Source organism: Hemicordylus capensis, chromosome 2, assembly GCF_027244095.1.
Source record: "Hemicordylus capensis ecotype Gifberg chromosome 2, rHemCap1.1.pri, whole genome shotgun sequence".
Classification (NCBI taxonomy): domain Eukaryota; kingdom Metazoa; phylum Chordata; class Lepidosauria; order Squamata; family Cordylidae; genus Hemicordylus; species Hemicordylus capensis.
The window spans coordinates 341,265,907-341,287,498 of record NC_069658.1 but is presented as its reverse complement, the minus strand read 5'-3'; the positions used below and the strand labels follow the sequence as shown (position 1 = coordinate 341,287,498).

Genomic DNA, 21,592 nt, shown 5'->3' with positions numbered 1-21,592 from the left:
GGGTATTTCATGAGCCCCAGCATACTGAAATTTGTAGTTTTCCAGCATTTTTTGATCTGGCTACGTCCACTGCTAAATAGTTTTTGAAATATTAAAAGATTAATGAGCTTGACTTGTATTTTTGAGCTGATATTATGGTAAAGTTATCTGAAAGATGGGTGTCAGATGTTTGGACAGGGGGCGCAATTTCAGTACTTGCCCTAGGCGCTATTTTCCCTAGATACGCCTCTGACTGTACGGTATGTGAGCCATTCACTACAATAATAAAAATAATGATTAACAAGCTTTTAAAGAACACAAAATGGAGACATTTGCTGACATGTTGCACATCATTACGATCTGTGGCTGCATCCTAGGGCTGGTGTGCCATCAGAACGCAGCCCTCATGCTGGTAAGAACAGGCAGCAGTGCTAGCAGTGCTTCCGGAAGTTTTTTCCATTCATAGCAATGGGGAAGACTGTGAAAGTGTGGCTAGCGCTACCACCCGTTCTTAGCATTTGGGCTGCATTCTAATTGTGTAGCAGCCCCAGAGCACAGCATTATAGAGCCATAACACTGTGCATAATGTGGGCCAATATCCACATTCCAGTTTTGATCTTTGAGAGAGAGAGAGAGAGAGAGAGAGAGAGAGAGAGAGAGAGAGAGAGAGTTGAGGGGTGGGGGAGAGAATGAACAAACATTGTTGTGAGGCAGGGGGAAAGATAGAACCTTGCTTTTCCAGGAGTCCCTGGTTCTGCTTTTAACATCGTCTTGCATATATATTTTCTTCTTTAGATATTTCAAGAAGTGCAAGCCTTTCTGAAAAAGAGTTGAAGGAAGCAAAAGCCAGGAGCCAAAGAATTGCTGCCCAGCTGACAACCCCACCCAACACCAACTCCAAAGGGGTGCTCTTGTTTCACAGGCGGAAGCAGCGAGTGAATGCATTTACCGAAACCCCCCAAACAAGAAGAGAACAAGCAGCTGCAGAGGGCAGCCCCACAGCTATTCACCACACCATCTCAAGCCATGGGAAAGAGCACCCTTTGAAACAGACCTTAAGAGACAACAGAGACCTGATAGGATTGTCCTGCATCAAGGATTCTGGATTCTGGGGGCAAAAAAGCAGCATGGAAAAATATGAGGAGAACCTGGCTATAGATCGGTCCCTAGAGAAGACTGAGGGCCTTCAAAGCAATAATATAAAAAGTGAGGAGATTCTTTCCACAATGAACACAATATCCTCAGAGGAGATTCCAGCTGAAGACTTTCAACAAATCCCTCTCAGTGTGTACCTAAAGCAGAATACAGAGACAGCCTCAGCCAATGGAATGCATGAACTTATCACCAATGAGCTTGAAAAAGCCAATGTTATTGAACAAGCTCCAGTGATGGACACTGTAGAAAACATACCACCTATTGTTGATGATGAGCCTGTCACTGACAGGGAGAATAACAGTAGCATTCTCAACAAGGATCCATACATACTGCACATGGACAGAGAAAATAACTTTCTTGATAAAGTACCATATTTCCCACATATTGATACTGAGAATAATAACAACATCCCTGACAAGGAGCCATGCATACCTGTTATTGATAGGGATAATAATAATGTTGTTGTTGAAAAAACACTGAGTGAGCCAGTTATTGACAGGAAGGAGAATGGAGAGATTTTCAGCAAGGAGGAGGATGTGCTGATTATTGAGAACAAGAACATTTTGCCCACTGCCAACATAGAGGAACCCCTTCTAGTTACAGAAAAACAGCCCAACGAAACTGTGACTCACAATAATAAGCAGTACTGTGAAGTACGCCTGACTTTATCTAAGCCAATGCCTGTGAAGAACCGAACTGCAAGACCATTTGGGACTCAGTCGTTAGCTGCATCTCAGTCTCAATCGTTGGCCTTGACTCAGTCGTTAGTTGTGACTCACACACCAGCAGAGAAGAGTAATGTGGTGGAGCTCCCTCCTCCACCTACTTATGCAGAAACATTTTCCAGCCCTCCTCCGGTAACTAGGGTCAGGTCACCTCCAGCCTACTCAGCTCTGTACCCTAGCGAAGAGCAGAAAGCCCCTATTCCTCAAGAGCCTAGGTATGAAGAGAACAGACCAGGACCCCTTCCTGGAGAGAACAGAGAAGTGCCTTCTACTAAAACAGGCATTCTGGAAGAGTCTGTAGCCCGCAGAGCAAACAAGAAGTCTATGTTCACTTTTGTTGAGAAGCCGAAGGTGGCTCCTAATCCCGACCTTTTGAATTTAGTCCAAAGGTCAGATAATTGGAGAAGGCAAAAAGAACAACGAGGAGCAATTCCAGAGGATGAGCCATTTGCTCTGGGAGCAGAAGCCTCTAACTTCTTGCCTGTAACTATACCAACAGATGGCCCAACCCAGGCTCCTGGAGATGCTGCTCCAGAGTGGTCTTCATGTCTGAGATCACCAAAAATACAACCCAAGCCGAAGATCAAATCCAACCAGAACCTAACAGAGGCAAGAGGAAAGGGGGCAGAATTATTTGCCAGACGGCAGTCAAGGATGCAGAAGTACGTCATTGAGTCTTCATCACACCACCCTGATAATATCAGGTCACCCTCCCCTACTATGTCTCTCCCTCCTTCCTGGAAATATGTTTCAGAGACTCATCTCTCCCCTATGGCATTCCAACCCCCACCCAAAAGTCCAGTCAGATCTCCCAGAACTCCCCCTGTACCCTTGTACAACAGCAGTATGACAGAGAGTGAGATTTCCAAAAAGGAGCTAGAAATCTCCAAGCAACAGCCATACCAGCTCCAGTCATCTTTGTTTATCCTTTCCCCAGCCAAAGATCCAGTAAGGGCTTTACCAAAAGCAGCACCACCACCAAAGCCTGTGGTTCCTGAGTCCGGTTATATGAGACAGGCTTCTTGCCCAACATCTGCTTTGCTACCTTCTCCAATTTTGCACCCACCTGCCCAGTCAAGTCCTGGCCGGCCATTGCCTGCCAATTTTGCTCCATCTGCTGGGACTCTGCTTGCACCTCAGAACATCAGAACAGCTGCTGGAGCACCACTCGAAGCATCATTTGAATACCCTTCTAGAATTTTGTCACCAAGAGCTAAAGCCATCTTCCAAGCTCCAAGGCCTTCATATTCCACCAAGGATGCGGGAATTGAGCCTCAGGTGTGGAAACCTTCTTTTTACTACAAGTAATAGTGTTCAAAAGTGTGCATCCCGGGGTTTCTTCAGGTGGCCAAGATAATTCTTTAACTGGTGATTGATGGTGTGCAAAAAAGCAAAAGGAAGACAGCTTGTAGGTCATGAATGCAAATACAACTTGCATATAATGTAGCCATATCTCAAACCCCAGTGATCCAGAGCACTTTCACACTAAAGGAACTGAGCTTACGCAAGCAAACAGGGGCTCTCACAGGTATTTCTAGGGCAATGATCTGTGGTGGAATTCCAGTCTAGCAGAAAGCCTCCTGTGTGAAGGAGACATGCCTTGCTGGGCCATTCCTAGCAGAACCTGTGCAATCGGATCCATACATTTGTGCATCTTAAGTTCCAAAGAAAGAACTAAACAGCATGTGAATGCAGTGCACAATAGGAGTATAAAAATAATCCAAGCGTAGGTGTCCTAGAAGATTGTTAGCAGAAGCTTGACTGAAACAGGAGGAATGTATGGTGCCTTTTTTCTTCTCATGCCCAGAAACTATATGGAGCATCAAATCTCTGACTTCATCTCTGCCTTGCCTTTCAAATTTCTTCTATGCTCTGCAAGATTTTTTCCTCTCTGTTCTCTATACATCCAAAAACTTCAGCATGACATGCTTGCAGCCTCTACTCTCTGCTGACTCTGAAAGGCATGTAACTTTTAACTACTGAACAACCTTTGATTTTGGATAGCATCGCCTGCAGCTGATACCTGTTCCTGCCTCCTCTGTGTTTCTGTTGCATATATTTCCCCTCTCTACTCTTCTTTCATGGTCTGTTTTACACAGCAACAGTGAAAATCACCTCAGGGTGAAGAGAGGGCTATGAAAAAAATAAACCTGACTAGCCCATGAGCATCCTGTATTTAATGCATACAGCACGCTGGTTTTCCTATCCTGCTTTGAAAAGATTAAAGGCCCCAGAAAACCTCCCCAATCCCTTCAGGAAGGGTCTAGAGATACAGTGGAAATCTTTCCTCTATGAACCAGTACATTTCTGCAGGTGTACTGCTATTAGCTTACACAAAGATAAAGTCGGGTCATTTGTATACCAGCTACACTCATGGTTAGGAGAACACACTGACCATCGATGTTAAAGTCAGCAAAGCAGAACTTCTAAACCATCTTAACAAAGAGATACATGTAGCTCAGTACTACCGTTTAGTCCTTGGTGAATATTTTAGTGAGGTTTCATATGACTTAGACAGTGAGCTGGTTTTGAAGATCCAATATCAGCAGCATGCAGTGGAGTTCCTTTGCAACTGCCCCACAGCAGAAAAGACATTTTCTACACTGGCAAATTTTAACAGAAATCAGGGATGTACAAAAGCTTACCCCATGATATCATTTTTCTTGATAAAACTGTTTGAATTTAATTTTTTAGTTTCAACAAGTTTGTAACCTTGTGGTAGTGGAGGAAAAAAGCAACACAAGGTGCATCCTTAAAAAGGCCAAACACACACACAACACTAGAAGGCAAATAAAGCAAACCTCAAATTTTAACATTTTTATTAGTGATGTGCATGGTCCGGAGCAGTCCGGACCAGCACCAAAGGGGAGCCTATCTTTTAGGGCGGGGAGGGCTTGTTTACCCCTCCCGCACCTCTTTGCCCCCGCCAGTGGCCGTAATCTACTGTAAAATTGGGGCGCTGGAAACCAGCCGCCCCAGCCGCCGCCGCTTCCGCCGCCCCCCCCGCGAGCAAATTAGAGGGAAAAAAGGCTACTGCCTACAAGGAAGGGCTACTGCCGCCCTGCCGCCCCCCCACCCGCCACCCGCCACCCCCCCACGGGTGCTCACCAAGTTAGAAGAATTTAGAGAGGAGCTCGCGAACAGAGCTCCTCTCTTATCGAAGCCTCCGGCCCAACTGGGGCCTTGGGCGCGTGCGCGTGCGCGCTAGAGCTCTTTATCCACTAGAGCTTTTGCCGGAGGCCCGGTCTACCCGCCGGGAGGAAGCCGGGTAGACCGGGCCTCCGATCGCCGGAGGCCCGGTCTACCCGGCTTCCTCCCGGCGGGTAGACCGGGCCTCCGGCAAAAGCTCTAGTGGATAAAGAGCTCTAGCGCGCGTGCGCACGTGCCCAAGGCCCCAGTTGGGCCGGAGGCTTCGATAAGAGAGGAGCTCTGTTCGCGAGCTCCTCTCTAAATTCTTCTAACTTGGTGAGCACTCGTGGGGGGGTGGCGGGTGGCGGGTGGGGGGGCGGCAGGGCGGCAGTAGCCCTTCCTTGTAGGCAGTAGCCTTTTTTTCCTCTAATTTGCTCGCGGGGGGGGGCGGCGGAAGCGGCGGCGGCTGGGGCGGCTGGTTTCCAGCGCCCCAATTTTACAGTAGATTACGGCCACTGGCGGGGGCAAAGAGGTGCGGGAGGGGTAAACAAGCCCCCCCGCCCTTAAAGCAATACCCCCCCACCCGGACCCGGACCAACCAGGGCAGAACCGGTCCGGCAGTTCGGCCATTCTATAGAATGGCCGCCGGACCGGTTCGGACACACGCCTAATTTTTATATCTAGTAATTTTGCTGTAGTTTCATTTTTCCTCATGCATCTGTTTAAGAGTATTGGATATGTGGGATTAAGTACATCAACACATAAAACAAGCTAAAGTACAGGAGTGTTCTATCTCCTCCAGAGTTTAGATGTAAACAAGTCCTTCAAGCAAGGGTTTTGCTTCAAAGATTAATTCCCTGTAATGCTATTCTACTTCCCATTAATATGTAGACAATACAGAAAAGCTCCTCCTCCCTTGCTGGGAGGCCTTCAAGCCAGGAGTGACAATTAAACAGGAGGTTTTTCACACATGGCTTTATGCCTCAGGGTATCTGAAGATGTTTACTTCGGGGGATTAAAATGACAGTCCACATAGCTGTCGACTTCTCCCCACACTCCCTGGCAGATCTTTTTCCTGTGCGTTTGCACCTCCTTGGTCCGGGTTTTCCCTCCAACCAATCACAAATCACAGCACAGAGGAAGAAGGGAGAGAGGTGTTTTTGACAGCTAAGAGTGTAAGACCAGCATAACACGTTGCAAAGCAACTGGATCAAACAGCAGGACACTTAACCCTTGCCTCTGTGAGTGACTTCCATCATCACATAATGTTTACTCCCCCACCACACACACCCACACCTAATGGACTCTGTTTGTCCTGGTTTTAAACACTTATAAACTTTTTAAAAAACCTTTAAAGCCCCTGTTGAGCAGCGGAGCAGGATGGCAGAGAGAGAGAGCGCGCACCTCTCCTGTCTTCCAAACGATGAAGGGAAGCAGCTCTGTGGCAGGGCTGGCTGGGGCAGTGGCACGCTGGCGAGTGGCGTGACAGGATAGCAGCAGAGGGACTGATTCGTAAGAGTCTCTAGCACTTTCACCCCCGCCAGCCACTGACTGCCCAGGAGGGAGGAGCCGGGCGGGCAGGTGGGCGATGAGCTCCCTTCCTCAGCCCTGTCTGCCTCCAAATGAGGCAGTGCTTAGAAGCCTGAAATCGGCCCATCCGCCTCATTTGGAAGCAGACAGGGCCGAGGATGGGAGCTCTTCACCCTCCCTCCCTCCCAGACAGTCAGTGGCCGGCAGCCGCGGCAGTGAGTGCTCTAGAGACTCCGAGTCAGTCCGCTGCTGCCCTGTGGTGCCACTCGCCAGTGCACCGCCCGACTCAGCCACCCAGGCTCCTGGCCCTGCCCCAGAGCAGCTTCCCTTCATCGTTTGGGAGGTGGGAGAGCCGCTCTCACCTCCATCCCGCTCCACTGCTACTGCTCAGCGGCGACTTTAAAAGTAAAACAGAAACAGAAAAATGCCCCAGTTGGCCATGCCCCTGCCCCCGGCCCCTGCCCCGATTCCTGCCAACACAGTGTTGTGTTGGCAAACAATACACCCAGCGCTTGCAATTGCAAGTCACTTAGAGCAGGCCATACCCAGAACAGCTGCCAAACTCCCCTTTATTGAGTTTTGAAAAACACGGATTTACTGGCATGACCAACACAAACATAACAGAGAAAACTGCGGGGCATAACCGAAGCCCTGGGTTATTTTTCAAAAGCCTCTGAAACTAGAGGATTTTTTAAAAATCAGACATACCTTGGGCTAAGCCAGAATTCGCAGCCTCTATTCAGGGAAAATCAAAGTCCGGTCTGCCCTGATATAAATCCAGCTGATATATGGACTGGCACACTCCAATCAGAAGTGGATTCACAATAAAAGCCCTGTGTGAAAAGCCTCCTGGCCAGTTTGAAGTACAGCACAATCCAGGGTCTACACATGCTGGTATTGTGTGCAGAGGTACAGCACCTGCAGTCTTCTTTTGGAAGTGACATTGGCTGACATCCACAGTAGCACTGTTAGCCTGGATATCAGCTCTGTTGCAGCAGTGCTGACATCCAAGCTAACAGTGCTACTGTGGGTGTCAGCCAATGCCATTTTCAAAAGAAGAACGCTAACATGCACCTTTGCAAAAGAGGGTGATTTTCACTATTCTCACCTTCCCTTTGAAGTCCACTGTGATCCCCAAAATATGTCCCTGAGGACTGCATAACATGGTCACCCCATATTAGTGTCCCCTCTAACAGGGATTCCCAGATGTTGTTGAGTACATAATAATAATAATAAATAATAATAATAATTAAAAATAATAATAAATTCAATTTCTATACCGCCCTTCCAAAAATGGCTCAGGGCGGTTTACAAAGAGAAATAACAAACAAATAAGATGGCTCCCTGTCCCCAAAGGGCTCACATTCTAAAAAGAAACATAAGACACACACCAGCAACAGTCACTGGAGGTACTGTGTTGGGAGTGGATAGGGCCAGTTACTCTCCCTCTGCTAAATAAAGAGAATCACTACGGTAAAAGGTGCCTCTTTGCTCAGTTAGCAGGGGAGTTAGCAGGGAATGATATCCAATCATTCCCAAGTGCAATAGCTGTTGATGGTGTCTGTTTCTTTTTAGATTGTGAGCTTTTTGGGGACAAGGAACCTTTATTTTATTTTACTTATTGCTTTTCTATGTAATCTGCTTTGGTAACTTTTTTGAAAAGTGGTATATACAATTTCATAGTAGTAGTAGTAGTAGTAGTCATAATGGGAGTTGTAGTCAACAAAATCTGGAAATCCTGATACAAGAACACTGCCCCACATGCTAACCTTTTTAGTGGCACCACTCAGCTTCTTGGTCATCTGAATCTGCCATATGGGGGTTTCTCATGCCTTCTCAACAACTGGGCAAGGCTTCCAATTGGTACTGGAAATGGAACTTGGCTAACTAGCTGCTATGGGAGTTTTGGAAAATCTTCTCAAGATTTGCTCTCTAAAGCCATCCATATTTACTTAAAACATGCCATGAATCTTGCAATCCTCAGTACACCAGACTGGTATTTAAAATTTAACTCTGTAATTCAGACACACATTTAGGCTTCCCAGATTAGATTATATACAACAGTTTCTCAGTGGGAATTCTCCCTGCTTCAGAGGATGGCAGTCACAGCCTTTGTGGCTTCATTCCTTGCCATTGATTCTGGACTGCATAAAGGTAAAGTGTGCCCTCGAGTCAGTGTCGACTTGTGGTGACCACAGAGCCCTGTGGTTGTCTTTGGTAGAATACAGGAGGAGTTTACCATTGCCATCTCCTGCACAATATGAGATGATGCCATTGCCTTTCAGCATCTTCCTATATTGCTGCTGCCCGATCAGGGGCGTAACTATAATAGGGCAAGGGGAGACAGTTGTCTGGGGGCCCACTGCCTTGGGGGCCCCCCCAGAGGCAAGTCACATGACTGACTCCCCCAGGTGCGCACCCGCCCTGGCTTCCTTCAGTTGTACTCATCCTCTGAGCCTCATTTAAGATTTCTTTACTTCATGAGCTGAGCTTCAGTGAGGGGGTCCCATTTTAAAATCTTGTCTCTGGGCCCACTCCAACCTTGCTACACCCCTTTGCCCGATATAGGTGTTTCCCATAGTCTGGGAAACATACCAGGGGGGATTTTAATCGGCAACCTCTGGCTTGCTAGTCAAGCCAGTCATGCAAATTGCATGACTCATGTGGATCCTCTTTAGTGGGGTAGATTGTGAGGAACAGAAAGTGGTTCCACGCAATGCATGTTTAGTGCAGGAAACAGGGTGCATTGATACCTCTGCCAAGAGGTGCCTTTAGCTGAATGTGGGTTTCATTCCCATATTAATTTGGGCATCAAAAGGTTGTTCTTTCTGAAAGAAGCAAGCTAACTGCAGGTTGAACCTCAAGAACAGGCAAACTGACAACTCCACAGAACAGGTGCTTATTATATCACTCTGTTGAGGGGAAAGCCTTCAGCCAACCCAGCGCTTTGCATTTTATTTTCAGTCTTTGACCCATCCACTTCCAAAACAAAGAAAATAAAATGGCCGATGCAGTATATTTATCCAGTTGTCACAGATGCCATAGTCCAGTTGCTCTCTCTCTCTCTCTCTCTCTCTCTCTCTCTCTCTCTCTCTCTCTCTCTCTCTCTCTGGTCTTCTTAGGCTGCCTGACCAATCCTACTGTGAAGACATAGCTGGGGAGACTTAAAAAGCTAAAGTCAGCATTTCCGGGCAGGCAAATTAACAAAACAAAGACACATGAAATTTGTTTGTTTGTTTGTTTGTTTGTTTGTTTGTTTGTTTGTTTGTTTGTTACATTTGTATACCACCCAAAACTTGTGTCTCTGCAATTACACATTGTTTAAACTGGTTGCCAACACCAAATGTAAAACTAAATCAGTTACAGTGGCTGATGTTCTGCTCAGTATTAGGGTGAGGCAACAAGATCTCTGTTGGTGGAAGACTCTGCAAGGCACCTCCATGCAGGGTGCTGCCAATCAAGGAAATGTACATGGAGCAGGGAGCAATTTCTGCTCTCTCCTCCATCCAGAATGAGTTTTTTACTTCAGAAATATATTCTTGAAGTCAAAATTTCCTCTTGGAGGGAGGTGAGAGAAGCAAAAAGTGCTCTCCCTCCCCCTGCTCTGTAGGGATGTGCACAAAACCGGTTTGCCAGAATTCAAACCAGGTTCGAACCAGGAGGGGGTGGTTCGGTTTTGGTTTTGCTCGAACCTCCCCCTGGTTTGGTTTGAATTTGAACTGGTTTGAACTGGTTCAGACATCAAAAAATGGGTAGGGTGGTAGCTGGCACCCAGGAGTGCCTGCCACCCAAACCCCAAAGCGATCGGACACTCGTACAATTTTTTATGAATTTTTGAAATTTATTTTTATTTTTTTCTCATAGGGTATAATGGGACTCGAACCAGCCCATTATTCCTTTTTGTGGAGCACCCATGGATGCCAACAACCATGCAAACCCCGAAGCAATCAGACACTCCTATGATTTTTTATGAATATTTGAAATATTTTTAATTATTTTTCTCTTAGGTTATAATGGGACCCAAACCAGCCCATATCCCCTATTGTGGAGCACCTAGGAGCACAAAAGTGGGGTGGGTGGTAGACACCCAGGGGTGCCTACCACCCACCAAGTTCCAAGTTAATCAGACACTCCTCTGATTATTGGTGAATTTTAAAATTATTTTGGAATTCCTTATAGAGAATAATGAGGATTGCAGCAAATGTATAGCTTCACGTCGGGGAGAAAGGGGTGTCCAAGAGTGGAGTGTGGTGGGTGGTAGTTCCCAAGGTGGGCAAAGAAGCTATCAGAATTATTTGAAAGGAATTGGGCAAAGGGCTGATTTTTAAGTGATTTTTGAAGTTTACACGACTTTAAGGTTTTTCTCCATAAAGAAGCATGGAGGTGTCAGCAAATGTATAGCTTCACGTCAGGGGGAAAGGGGTGTCCAAGAGCAGAGTGAGGTGGATGGTAGTGGCCAAGGGGGGCCAGGAAGCTATCAGAATTATTTGAAAGGAATTGGGCAAAGGGCTGATTTTTAAGTGATTTTTGAAGTTTATGTGTCTTTAAGGTTAGCAATGAGAGTGGATTAATGGTTTGTCATTGAAAATCTTATATGCTACCAAAGAATCTACACTCAGAACACTTCCGAAACAACAAAACCCAGTACCCCATGGGTTAGCAACCCATGGGGGTGGTTTGCACCCTCGCTCTGGGCCACCCCAGTGCAGTTATGGGGCTGCTGAAACCTCCGTTCCTCCCTATGGAGAAAAACCTTAAAGCCACTTGTGGGGTGCTGGGGTGACCCAGAGTTAGTGGTGGTCAGGGGCGTAACTACCATTAGGCAGGGGGAGGCAGTCGTCTTGGGGCCCCACTGCCTTGAGGGGCCCCCCAGAGACACCTCACATGACTCCCCATTGCCCCCTGCCCAGCCCCAAGACCCTTCAGCCACTTGCGCTGTTTGCCCTCTCTCCTGCTTGTCGTCCTGGTTGGCAATCAAAGCAGCAGGCAAGCTGATTTTCTCCCCGCCTCTCAGCTGATCGGCGGGTGGGCGGGGCTTCCAGGGAGGCCTCCGTGTAGGCCTCAGTGAAGCCTGAATTCGAGTAGGCTGGCAAGCCCCAGGAAGAAGGCTGGCAGTCAGAGTGGCCACTACAGCTCTCTGCAGCAGACCCTCTTCCCAGGCCAGACAGCTCAGCCTTTGCCAGGTAGAATGTGAATTCCTTTTTGTGGTTACACTCCCCCCACCCCCTATATAGGGATCTGCTTGCCATAGGGCTTTGATGGGGGGGGGAGGTGAGACACTGAGAAGTCTCTGAATATTTATATTTAATTTAAAACTGATTGGAAAATTTGCTGGCTTAAAAAAAACTATCTAAAAAGTCCTATAAGTGGCTTGTTTCATGGCAGGAAATTACAAAAACTTCTGGAACAAATTTATTTATGTATGTATTAATTAATTCATTCATTCATAAATACACTTATGTTCAAGTTGTTTTGCAACCCAGGTCTGAGTGAGAACTGAGACATGAGTGAGAACTGTGACGCATGTGTTGTGCTTTTATATTTTTTCCCCTTAGGGTAAATCTGGCCAACATGTGAATGCAGCACTTCCATTCCAGAGGAGATGTGTGTTAAAGGGCTTTAAAAGCCTCTTGTGAAAAACCTCCCGGAATCAAACTTTACTGAATTGGTTCAGAATTCTGAGAAAACAAACATAGGCTCACCCTGCATGGTTGAAAGTCTCCTTTGCTAATCTGCAGCAAGGGGCCCATTTTAATAATTAGTGTTTCTAGTGTCTTCTCATTTGCTCAGTTTTGTACATCTGTTTTTTGTATGTTTTGAATGAGGACAGAAATGTGAGAATAAAAGTCCCCTGCTAACTGGGCAAAGAGGCACCTTTTTCTCTTTGTAAACCGCCCTGAGCCATTTTTGGAAGGGCGATATAGAAATTGAATTATTATTATTATTATTATTATTATTATTATTATTATTATTAAAAAATTTCTCGGCGGGGGGGCCCATTTAAGAATCTTGTCTCAGGGCCCACTCCAACCTAGTTACGCCCCTGGTGGTGGTCTAGTGCAAAGAGGGTGCCAAACACCTCCATGGGTTGCTAACCCATGGGGTACTGGGTTTTGTTGTTTCTGAGATGTTCTGAGCGTAGATTCTTTGGTAGCATATTAGATTTTCAATGACAAACCATTAATCCACTCTCATTACTAACCTTAATAGCAATAGCAATAGCACTTACATTTATATACCACTCTATAGCCGGAGCTCTCTAAGCGGTTTACAATGATTTTAGCATATTGCCCCCAACATTCTGGGTACTCATTTTTCCGAACTCGGAAGGATGGAAGGCTGGGTCAACCTTGAGCCCCTGGTCAGGATCGAACTTGTAACCTTCTGGTTACAGGGCGGCAGTTTTACCACTGCGCCACCAGGGGCTCTAGAGACACAGGCTCTAAAGACACATAAACTTCGAAAATCACTTAAAAATTAGCCCTTTGTTCAATTCCTTTCAAATAATTCTGATAGCTTCCTTGCCTACCCTGGGAACTACCACCCGCCACACTCCACTCTAGGACACCCCTTCCCCCCCGACGTGAAGCTATATATTTGCTGCAATCCTATTTATTCCCTATGAGGAATTCAAAAATACTTTTAAAATTCACCAATAATCAGAGGAGTGTCCAATTGCCTTGGGGTTTTGTGGGTTGTAGTAAACCCTGTCTGTATACCATCCACCCCACTTTTGTGCCCCTAGATGCTCCACAAGAGGGGATATGGGCTGGTTCGGGTCCCATTATACTCTATGAGAAAAAAATAAAAATAATTTTCAAAAATTCATTAAAAATCGCACGAGTGTCAGATTGTATTGGGGTTTGGGTGGTAGGTAGGCATGGGTGCCAGCTACCACCCCACCCATGTTTGGAGGTCCAAACTGGTTCAAACCAGTTCGAATCGAACCACCCCCTGGTTCGGTTCGAATTCGAACCTGCAGCTCGAACCTGATGGCTGGTTTGGTTTGCATTTGAACCTTCAAACCACCCCGGTTTGAATTCGAACCGGTTCACACATCCCTACTGCTCTGTGTTTCCCTTCTCCAGCAGCACACTGTGTGGAGCTGCCCTGCAGAGTCTTCCAACAATACAGCTCCAGTTATGCCGTTTTAGCACTGCTCAGAATGTCAGCCACTGAAAATTTAGTTTCTTCACCTTTATCCCACACGACCATCCATCTCACATGAGCAAAAATCTGCATTAAAGCCTCACAGGTGAAATTCCTGTCATCAGAGCAAGAGGAGATAGAAAACTTGCCAAGTGGAAAGTTATACTGTGCCAGTTGCTGTGCAACTACCTGCCAGCAGAGATAACTGTACCTAGTACTTTCTAAGCATGTCACCCACAGGGAAGCATGTGGAGACATGGGAGAAAGCCCTGTAATACTAGTGGATTTGCCGGACAAATACCTGTGGAGAAGAGTGTCCATATGATATGCCACATGCCTAGAGATCAGATAGCGACAGAGGTGGCAGGAAAATTACAGGATAAGTGCAGGGAGAGCTGGGTATTTATAGAGTAAAGGCTTCACTCATCAACCCTGAGGTAACATTTGTACAATTTCTATTGCTCTAGATTGTGGTATACATTGTAGATTGTAGCATAAACATGCACACTTCCCCAGTGCATGTTCATGCTACAATCTGTAGCAATAGAAACCTGCAGTTGATTGAAGTTGCAGCAACTTTTGGAAATTGATGATTGAAACTATGCTAGTCACTTGGAGGCATATAAATGCAAATCAGCTAATCTGATAGAAAGTTCAATCTATTTTGACAGTTTTTTATATATATATATATATATATATATATATATATATATATATATATATATACATGATATCCAGCACAGTGATATTATTCTGATGAGGGACTAACTAGTAAGGATTTCTTCCCTGGCATTATCATATTTGAATAAAATGAAAAACAAGAACCTCAGCGGGGTTAGTAGCAGTGAGAGGGCCAAGCAGGTCCTCTTGTGATTAGGGCTATGGTCTCTGGAGAAGAAGAGAAAAAAGTATTTCCATTGCCCATTTATGCATATTAATTCATTCGTGGATATGTATAGCTGACATTTCCCACTGCCTAGCTTTGAAGTTACACTGGTGGGGGGAATCCAAGAGAAACTACTTTAGGTAACACAACAACTTCCCAGAACAAAAAGGCATGCATGCGGGCCTGTTTAAAACCAGCCCAGTGTCAAATAACTTCAGTGAGTTTAAAAATGGTTCTCTTTAAGTCACAGGGGGGGTTAGATATTTGCAGAGGTGTGCTTAGGTTATACAGTCTAAAATACTAACAACTACTACTATGAATATGTATATACTGCTCTTCAACCAAAATTCTCAAAGCAATTTACACAGGAAAATACATAAATAAGATGGTGCCTGTTCCCAAAGGGCTCACAATCTAAAATCACAATTGCTGGGAGGGCCCTGAGAAGCTAGCCTCATTGTGACTCCAGCCTGGATGCATCTTTGGAAGGGCTCAAGCCCAGGACTTTAACATCTAGAGATGCGCTAACGCTCAGCATGGCCCATTACCCAAGATAGGGCTGGCTCCACTCATAGTGCCGGTGGCTTGCAGTTGGCTGTGATGCCATTAAAATGGTCATTAAAATGGGTCCTAAGAGAGTATATTGCCTGCAGGAGCTGTTTCTACATTACCCTGTTCATTTAAATGCAAATCCTGCTGAATAAAGCCCATTTAGGAGTAGAAGTTACTCTACCACAGTCAACTTGCCAGGGAAACTGGCAATTACACGACTTCCAGAGTTGCTAGCCAGAACAGGGACCAAAATCAGCTCCAACATGCTTGATGGTCAACTTGGGGGTTTTGCTCCTGAAACACCCAGGTCAGATTCCAGCAGCATGCATTTAGATGGGGTCACAATCCCTTCCTGAGGAAGGGATGGGAGAGGGACCAAAGTGAGTCATGTAACAAAGGCCATAGAAAGAAAAATCTAGAAGGAAGGCAACAAGGAAGCATTCATCATTTTATTGTCTTCCCTTTACTTCTAATCAGTTGAGTTTAAACTGTAATGGAAACTTTCAGGATGACATTCCAGCTTCTTGAGAGGCTAGAGCCGGAAACAAGAAGCAATTCACTATTTCATGATCTTCAGTCTAACATTCATTTGTAGAACTTTTATTCACTCTATATTTTGCACATTAATTTTACTGGCAGTACTTAATACTATCACATTATGTTATGGGCCTATTCAGAATCAAAGGAAGTGTGTTCCAATCACATTTTAGCCTTTGCTCAATACTTTCAGAATCACAATGGCATAATATCTCATAACAGAAGAGATAGATGGGCAGTTTTGCTGCTTTTGGCCTCATTAAAAAAGAAGAAGATCAAAACCTTTTGTCTAAAATTACATTCCAGCACAGCTAAAAGGGAACACACAGCTTCAAAAGAATACTGGCTGACATATGGCACAAGGGTATGTCAGCCCAGTAAGAATGCATATATGCAAGTGATGCAAGCTGTGCAAACTGCACAAATGCAGAAATTGCAGAAATGACTATACACAAGAGTAAGCCCATCATCTTCAATGGCCTTACTCTTGTGTTACACCATTTGTGCAACTTGTGTACACGCAATGTTACTGGGTTGATGTGCCCTTGTGTGGTATGTGATCCACTTCTTTTTTTTACACCAACACCAGCACAAAACCTTCCACAGATGGATTGCAAAATGGCAGGACATTGCGGCTGGGGAAGGGGAGGAGCCTTACTACTGTTCACCAATGCATTGAAAATAAATATAGCTAGATAAGAATTCTAGTGCTGAAGCTGTGTAGTGGACAAATGCAGAGTCGACAGAGAGCACAAGCTCAATAAAGTCTAGGTAGGCCTTCTCAGCATGGGTATCACCTTTGCCTCCACTACATGGGGTGAATGATAGTGGATGAGCCTTTCTTCCTCCCTCGCTTGTTCATGCAATGGCAACAATAATAATGGTGGTACCAAAGGGTCTATCTAGGCATTATAAGATGCATGGCCTAGAGACTCACTGCTTACTGGGATATCTAGGCTATCACAACTACTGCCATAACTGCCACAGCCACCTGTTAGAGAGAAGAAGCTATGGGTAAGGAGGAGGGGTTGAAGTGATCAGGGATGGAAGGGGAAGGCCTCAAGAGGGGATGGGGGAAAGGGAGGGGTGGAATAAGGAGACGTGGGGTGTGGAAGAATGTGATTCAGGAGCAACCTCGTTGGAGGGACAGTAATGAAGTGGGGAATGAATGGAAGGAAGGGAGTCAATAGTGGTGTGGGGGCATTCAGACTGGGACCATGGGATGGGGTATACTTAAAACTCTCCTGCCCCTGCTGTCCTCCAATCCAGGTCACAACCCCTCCCCCTCATTTGTTATTTGCATAAGAAAAAGCAAGCAATCACATCCAGTTTGGCTCTGTTACCAAAACTGCACCGAAGTACTGGCTAGACACTTCAGCTATGCTTTTGCTTATATTGGGAAATTAACTCAAATCAGGGTGCAGTTCTGATACAGCATCAATTTAAGCAAGTCTGGTGTATTGGAAATAATGAGAAAACACTATTGCAGTTTCAAAGCTTTATTTAGGGTAAAAGTGCAGAGTTACAGACTGGCAAAAGAGTTTGTTTAGGAAATTCAATAACTTGGCTAGTGTTTTTAAAAGAGAGTCTAATTAGAAGTTTCTAATAAGGAAGAGTACTTGGAGGCAGGGAGAAAGGCGAGGAAGCTCCGCATGATGGCTGTACGTGTTAGTATTAGGTATCCATCCCGGGTGCGTTCGTTGCACAAAGGATGATATGGTGCTTCCTGGGAAGTAGAGAGTGAGGTGAAGCTGGGAAGAGGGGTGAGGGGCAGTCACCACAGCTCGCCTGTATGAGAGTCCATTTTGGAGTAGAGTTCAAACAGGGTTCAAAGCCATGTGGCTTGTGTAGGGCATATATACTGAGAAATGTCCCCTGAGGCAGTTAGTGAGTCAATCAAGTGGTCTTCCCTCCATGGAGGGTAGGGAGATTCTTGCAAAACAAAAGTATTCATTGTTAAAGCGGGCTAGATCAGTGCAGGTGTGTCCTTTTGGGAAAAGACAAGTGAGAGCTATGTAAATGTTTGCATGTGTGGGAAAAATGGCTTTAGGTTTTCCTGCCCTCTCAGAACAAAGACATCCCAGGTGCAAAGGTGTGAATCATTTTGTTTACTGTGAGTGCCTCCTCCCTTATCTTTGCCAGCCACTTCATTAAACTAACAATAGGGGAACTGTCCATGTTTGCTCATCCTACTGAGCATTCCAAGTGGTATCTTTTGGATGGGGAGTATCTCACCCATGACAGTTTCCTTTTGATGAGTCTACTAGTAGACTTGCCTCCATAAAGAAGGGGTCTGCAACATCCTTTTACAGTCATTTGAACCTTTAACCTGGAGGCATGTTGCCAAAATTTGCCTGTACTAATGACCGGCTCATGCCAAGCTGCTTGAGCTGCATGGGGTGAAAAATTCACTGAAGACTGTTATCCTATTTGCTAGATCATGTAGAAGGGTACCTTTCTGCACAACCCCAAAACATTGCTTCTGGCAACAGCTCCGAGGAGTTGAAGCAATGGAGGAAGGGGAGGGAAGAAGGATTTGAGCCCCCTCCCCCAATATCCCCCACCCATGAAATGTTTTGTGACTTTTGCTGGTATATTACATATACTCACATTTTTAATATTAATATGTAATTTTTAATTACATTTTAATGTAATAACACAAACTTAACGGATGTGCAATTTAAAGGTTTCTTTCAATTAAAGGAACTTTTAATTTACTCAGACTGTGTAGAGACAGTACCTTTTCAAAGATCTGGAAGTGATAATATACAGCTTTCAATACAGATAGCACACATGCTAATGCTCTACTCAGATTTAGTGCAGCACTTCCAGCTGCACCCTGAAAAAGCTGAAACAAACCCCCAGATACATAACCGGCACTTCTGCTATCGACAGGTGCAGATTTTAATATAGTGATTGTAGTGCTTTTTAAATAGTGCCCACTGTAAGATTCACAGACACACAGACACTTGTACATGTGCACATACACACACCCCTAGAACATTTGGGGGATTGCCTTTACAGACTTTTTGTTTTTCACTGGAAGCAGATGAAAGTTTTTGCTGAAAAGTGGTTGAGAAATGTTTCTAGTTTGGCAGGTGCTTTATCTCTAGACGATTCTGTTCAGCAGAGTCTGAATTACTTTTACTGCAACATCATAGCATTAGATGAAAGAGAATGCCTCCACAGAGAATATGGCACTGGAAGCAAAGGAAATGTAAGCACTCTCTCCAGTAGTTTCTGCTCTGATGTAGAACTGGGTGGGACACAAAGCCTGAACTAAAGCCTTGTAATCCTTGGCACAGAAATATCAGCAAACCACTTGTTTCCCCATGTCAGCGTTTCTGCTAGCAATAGACAGTGAAGAAGCCAGCAGGTCTGGAAAGGAAAGAGATTCACACAGTGGAATCATACAGCTAGACAAGAAGGCCTCAGAAGTCATGGATTCACAATGCATCAGAAACAAAGAAATTCTACCTCCCTGTCCAAGGGTCTCCTCATATTTAACCTGAAATTGCTCTCTTGTAGTTTAGAGGTCTTTTTATACATCCAGCTGCCATGTGGGATGAGAGGGATTATAATACATTCATGAATGAATTTCACTTCCCCTGATCTGGGTCCACTGACCACACTGGCTCAGTCCCACCCACAGAAGAAAATGGCGTAATTATGTCCAGAAAAGCTCTACATGAATGACTGTCCCTGTACATTAATGTCAAGTTTCAGCAGCTCAGAGCAAGTTCCACTGCAGTCAGCATAAAAGTACCCTTTCATCCTTTCCCTTATCCCAGCCTCAGTAACATGTAGCACACTTAATATTTATTTATTTATTTAGGATATTTGTATACTGCCCACTACCAAAGTCTCTAGGTGGTTTACAACATTAAAACAAACCAAGAAATTTAAAACAAATAAAAGTTCAAATTAAAATAGCTACCCATAAAAACCACTAAAAGCTAAAAATAAAAAAGCAAACAAACAAACCTTGGCTGTATTATTCATGCCAGGCAAAGGGAACTTGGAGGCACAGTATATATGCCAAGTAGTACTATGCTACATCTGGAAGTTTCTTCCCCCTTTCCACTCTCCTAAATACCTTCAGTCTTGATACACATATAAAAAAGAAAGAAAGAAAGATGTGTACATTTCAGTTCTTATATGATGTTTCAATATATCTTAAGACATGCATTACAAGACATTGGAGAGCTGGCCTTGTATTAGCAAGCATGAATTGCCCCCTTTGCTAAGAAGGGTCCACCCTGAATTGCATTTGAATGAGAGACCACATGTGAGCACTGTAAGAGATGGGGCCACTCTGGGAAGAGCGCCTGCGTGTTTGTTTGCAGAAAGTTCCAAGTTCCATCCCTGGGATTTCCAAGGTAGGGCTGAGAGAGATTCCTGCCTCCAACCTTGGAGAAGTTGCTGCCAGTCTGTGTAGACAATACTGAGCTAGATGGGCCAATGGCAGCTTCCTATCTGCCCACTATGGTGCAGAAAGTGAGAGAATATGAAGAGCTGCAAAACAGGAAGACTTCAGGTGGAAACTTTCCATATGATATCTCAGGCCCACAAGATGGGTGTTACTACAGGGTCAGGCTCCATAGGAAACAGCTTCTGTGTGGCAGATTCCCATGCGGTGGGCATAGTAGGTAGCACAGCTTGCCATGTTGATCATCTGCATGGGGTTGGGGAGTCTGAATGCTGCTATCACTGGCTGCTAAGAACCTCCCGCAGCAGGACCACTGAAATTCGCCACATAGTACAGGTGATCCACATGGAGAGCTGTGCAACATGTTGTGCCCACAGTGTGGAGAGCTAATTCCATGTAGCGGTTTCAGCAGGTATTCACATAACTGATACAGCAGATCACAAAGATGGTGTGAAGAAGAGAACCATATGACGGCTGTTTCCAGCATATCACATGGATCATTGGCCCTTAGATCTTTCATTCTGAATGAGGGGGGCATGTTATTTGAGTGCCTAAAACACATAACCAATGAATCTGTTCCTATGAAATGTCAGGAGCAGATGATACCCTTGGTCCAAAATGCAACTGTGGCTCATCTTAGCTGATGGTTGCAGCCTTTGCATCAGACTGTAGATGTCAGGGGAGACACCTTTATCTGCTCCTGCTTAGGATTTGAAGAATTAATGAAACAGCAGACAAACAGCATGGGCCTATTGTTGTAGACAGTTCACAACATCCAGGCACAGTTGTGCATTCAACAAGGCCTTCCTCTAGCAATTTCTATGAAGAAATAGGTTTCCTACCTCTTTACTAGCACAGCTGGGAGAGGGAAGATAAAAATATTGTTTTGTAACTGCTTCCCTTGTAAACAGAAAAAGATCTTATTCTGGTTTAACTAAGACTTTATTCAGAAGCAACTCTATTCTTTTCCTTCTCATCTCCCTCTCTTTTCTTTTTGTCTCCACCCCCCACACTCTCTATGGGATCCCACTGGGACAAACATCCAAACAACAGAACACAAAAGAGAACTAGGTAGAATACAACAAATGTTCACAGCCATATGCTTGCTTTTGGAAACTTAGTCCCAGTGACTATATCAGCCATAAGGACCCAAGTCCTTGGCACAAGGGACTGTCATAGTCCCTTGTCCTTGTGCAAACAGCAGCAGCTGAAGTGGCTGGCCCGCCCACACCACCGATGTGCAGGCCTAAAGTCAGCTTCTCCAGCAACATGGAGCAGATCACCACCACTATTTTGACCCATGTGGCCATGAGAATCGTTTCACATATATACTGAAGGATTAGCACTTGTGAGATGGGTGGGTTAGCCCCTTGGGCCACCAGTTTGGTGGGAACTGAGGGTTAGAAACCCAACAAATTAGTGAATAACATAGCCTGTAGCTGGTTAAGTCAATAGAAACTTTTAAAAGAAGTGAAAGGAAGGAAGGTCTCCTGTGGAGACCCTTGTCTTGCTCCTCTCCTT

General features: G+C 45.1%; 1 protein-coding gene across 2 annotated transcripts in view; it reads left to right on the top strand.

Moving 5' to 3' along the window:
- The window catches only part of SYNPO (synaptopodin), an 83,738-nt gene that overhangs the window by 55,096 nt on the left and 7,050 nt on the right, over positions 1 to 21,592 (top strand). Inside the window, exon 2 of one of the 2 annotated variants that reach the window (XR_008315587.1) lies at positions 775 to 909. Coding sequence is in view for 1 of the 2 variants with exons in the window: in XM_053292820.1 (XP_053148795.1) it covers positions 775 to 3,137 (2,363 nt within the window). In the remaining variant the exon portion in view is untranslated. Of the gene's footprint in view, positions 1 to 774; positions 3,138 to 21,592 lie in introns of those variants that run through there. The other variant, XM_053292820.1, reaches the window with a different exon arrangement.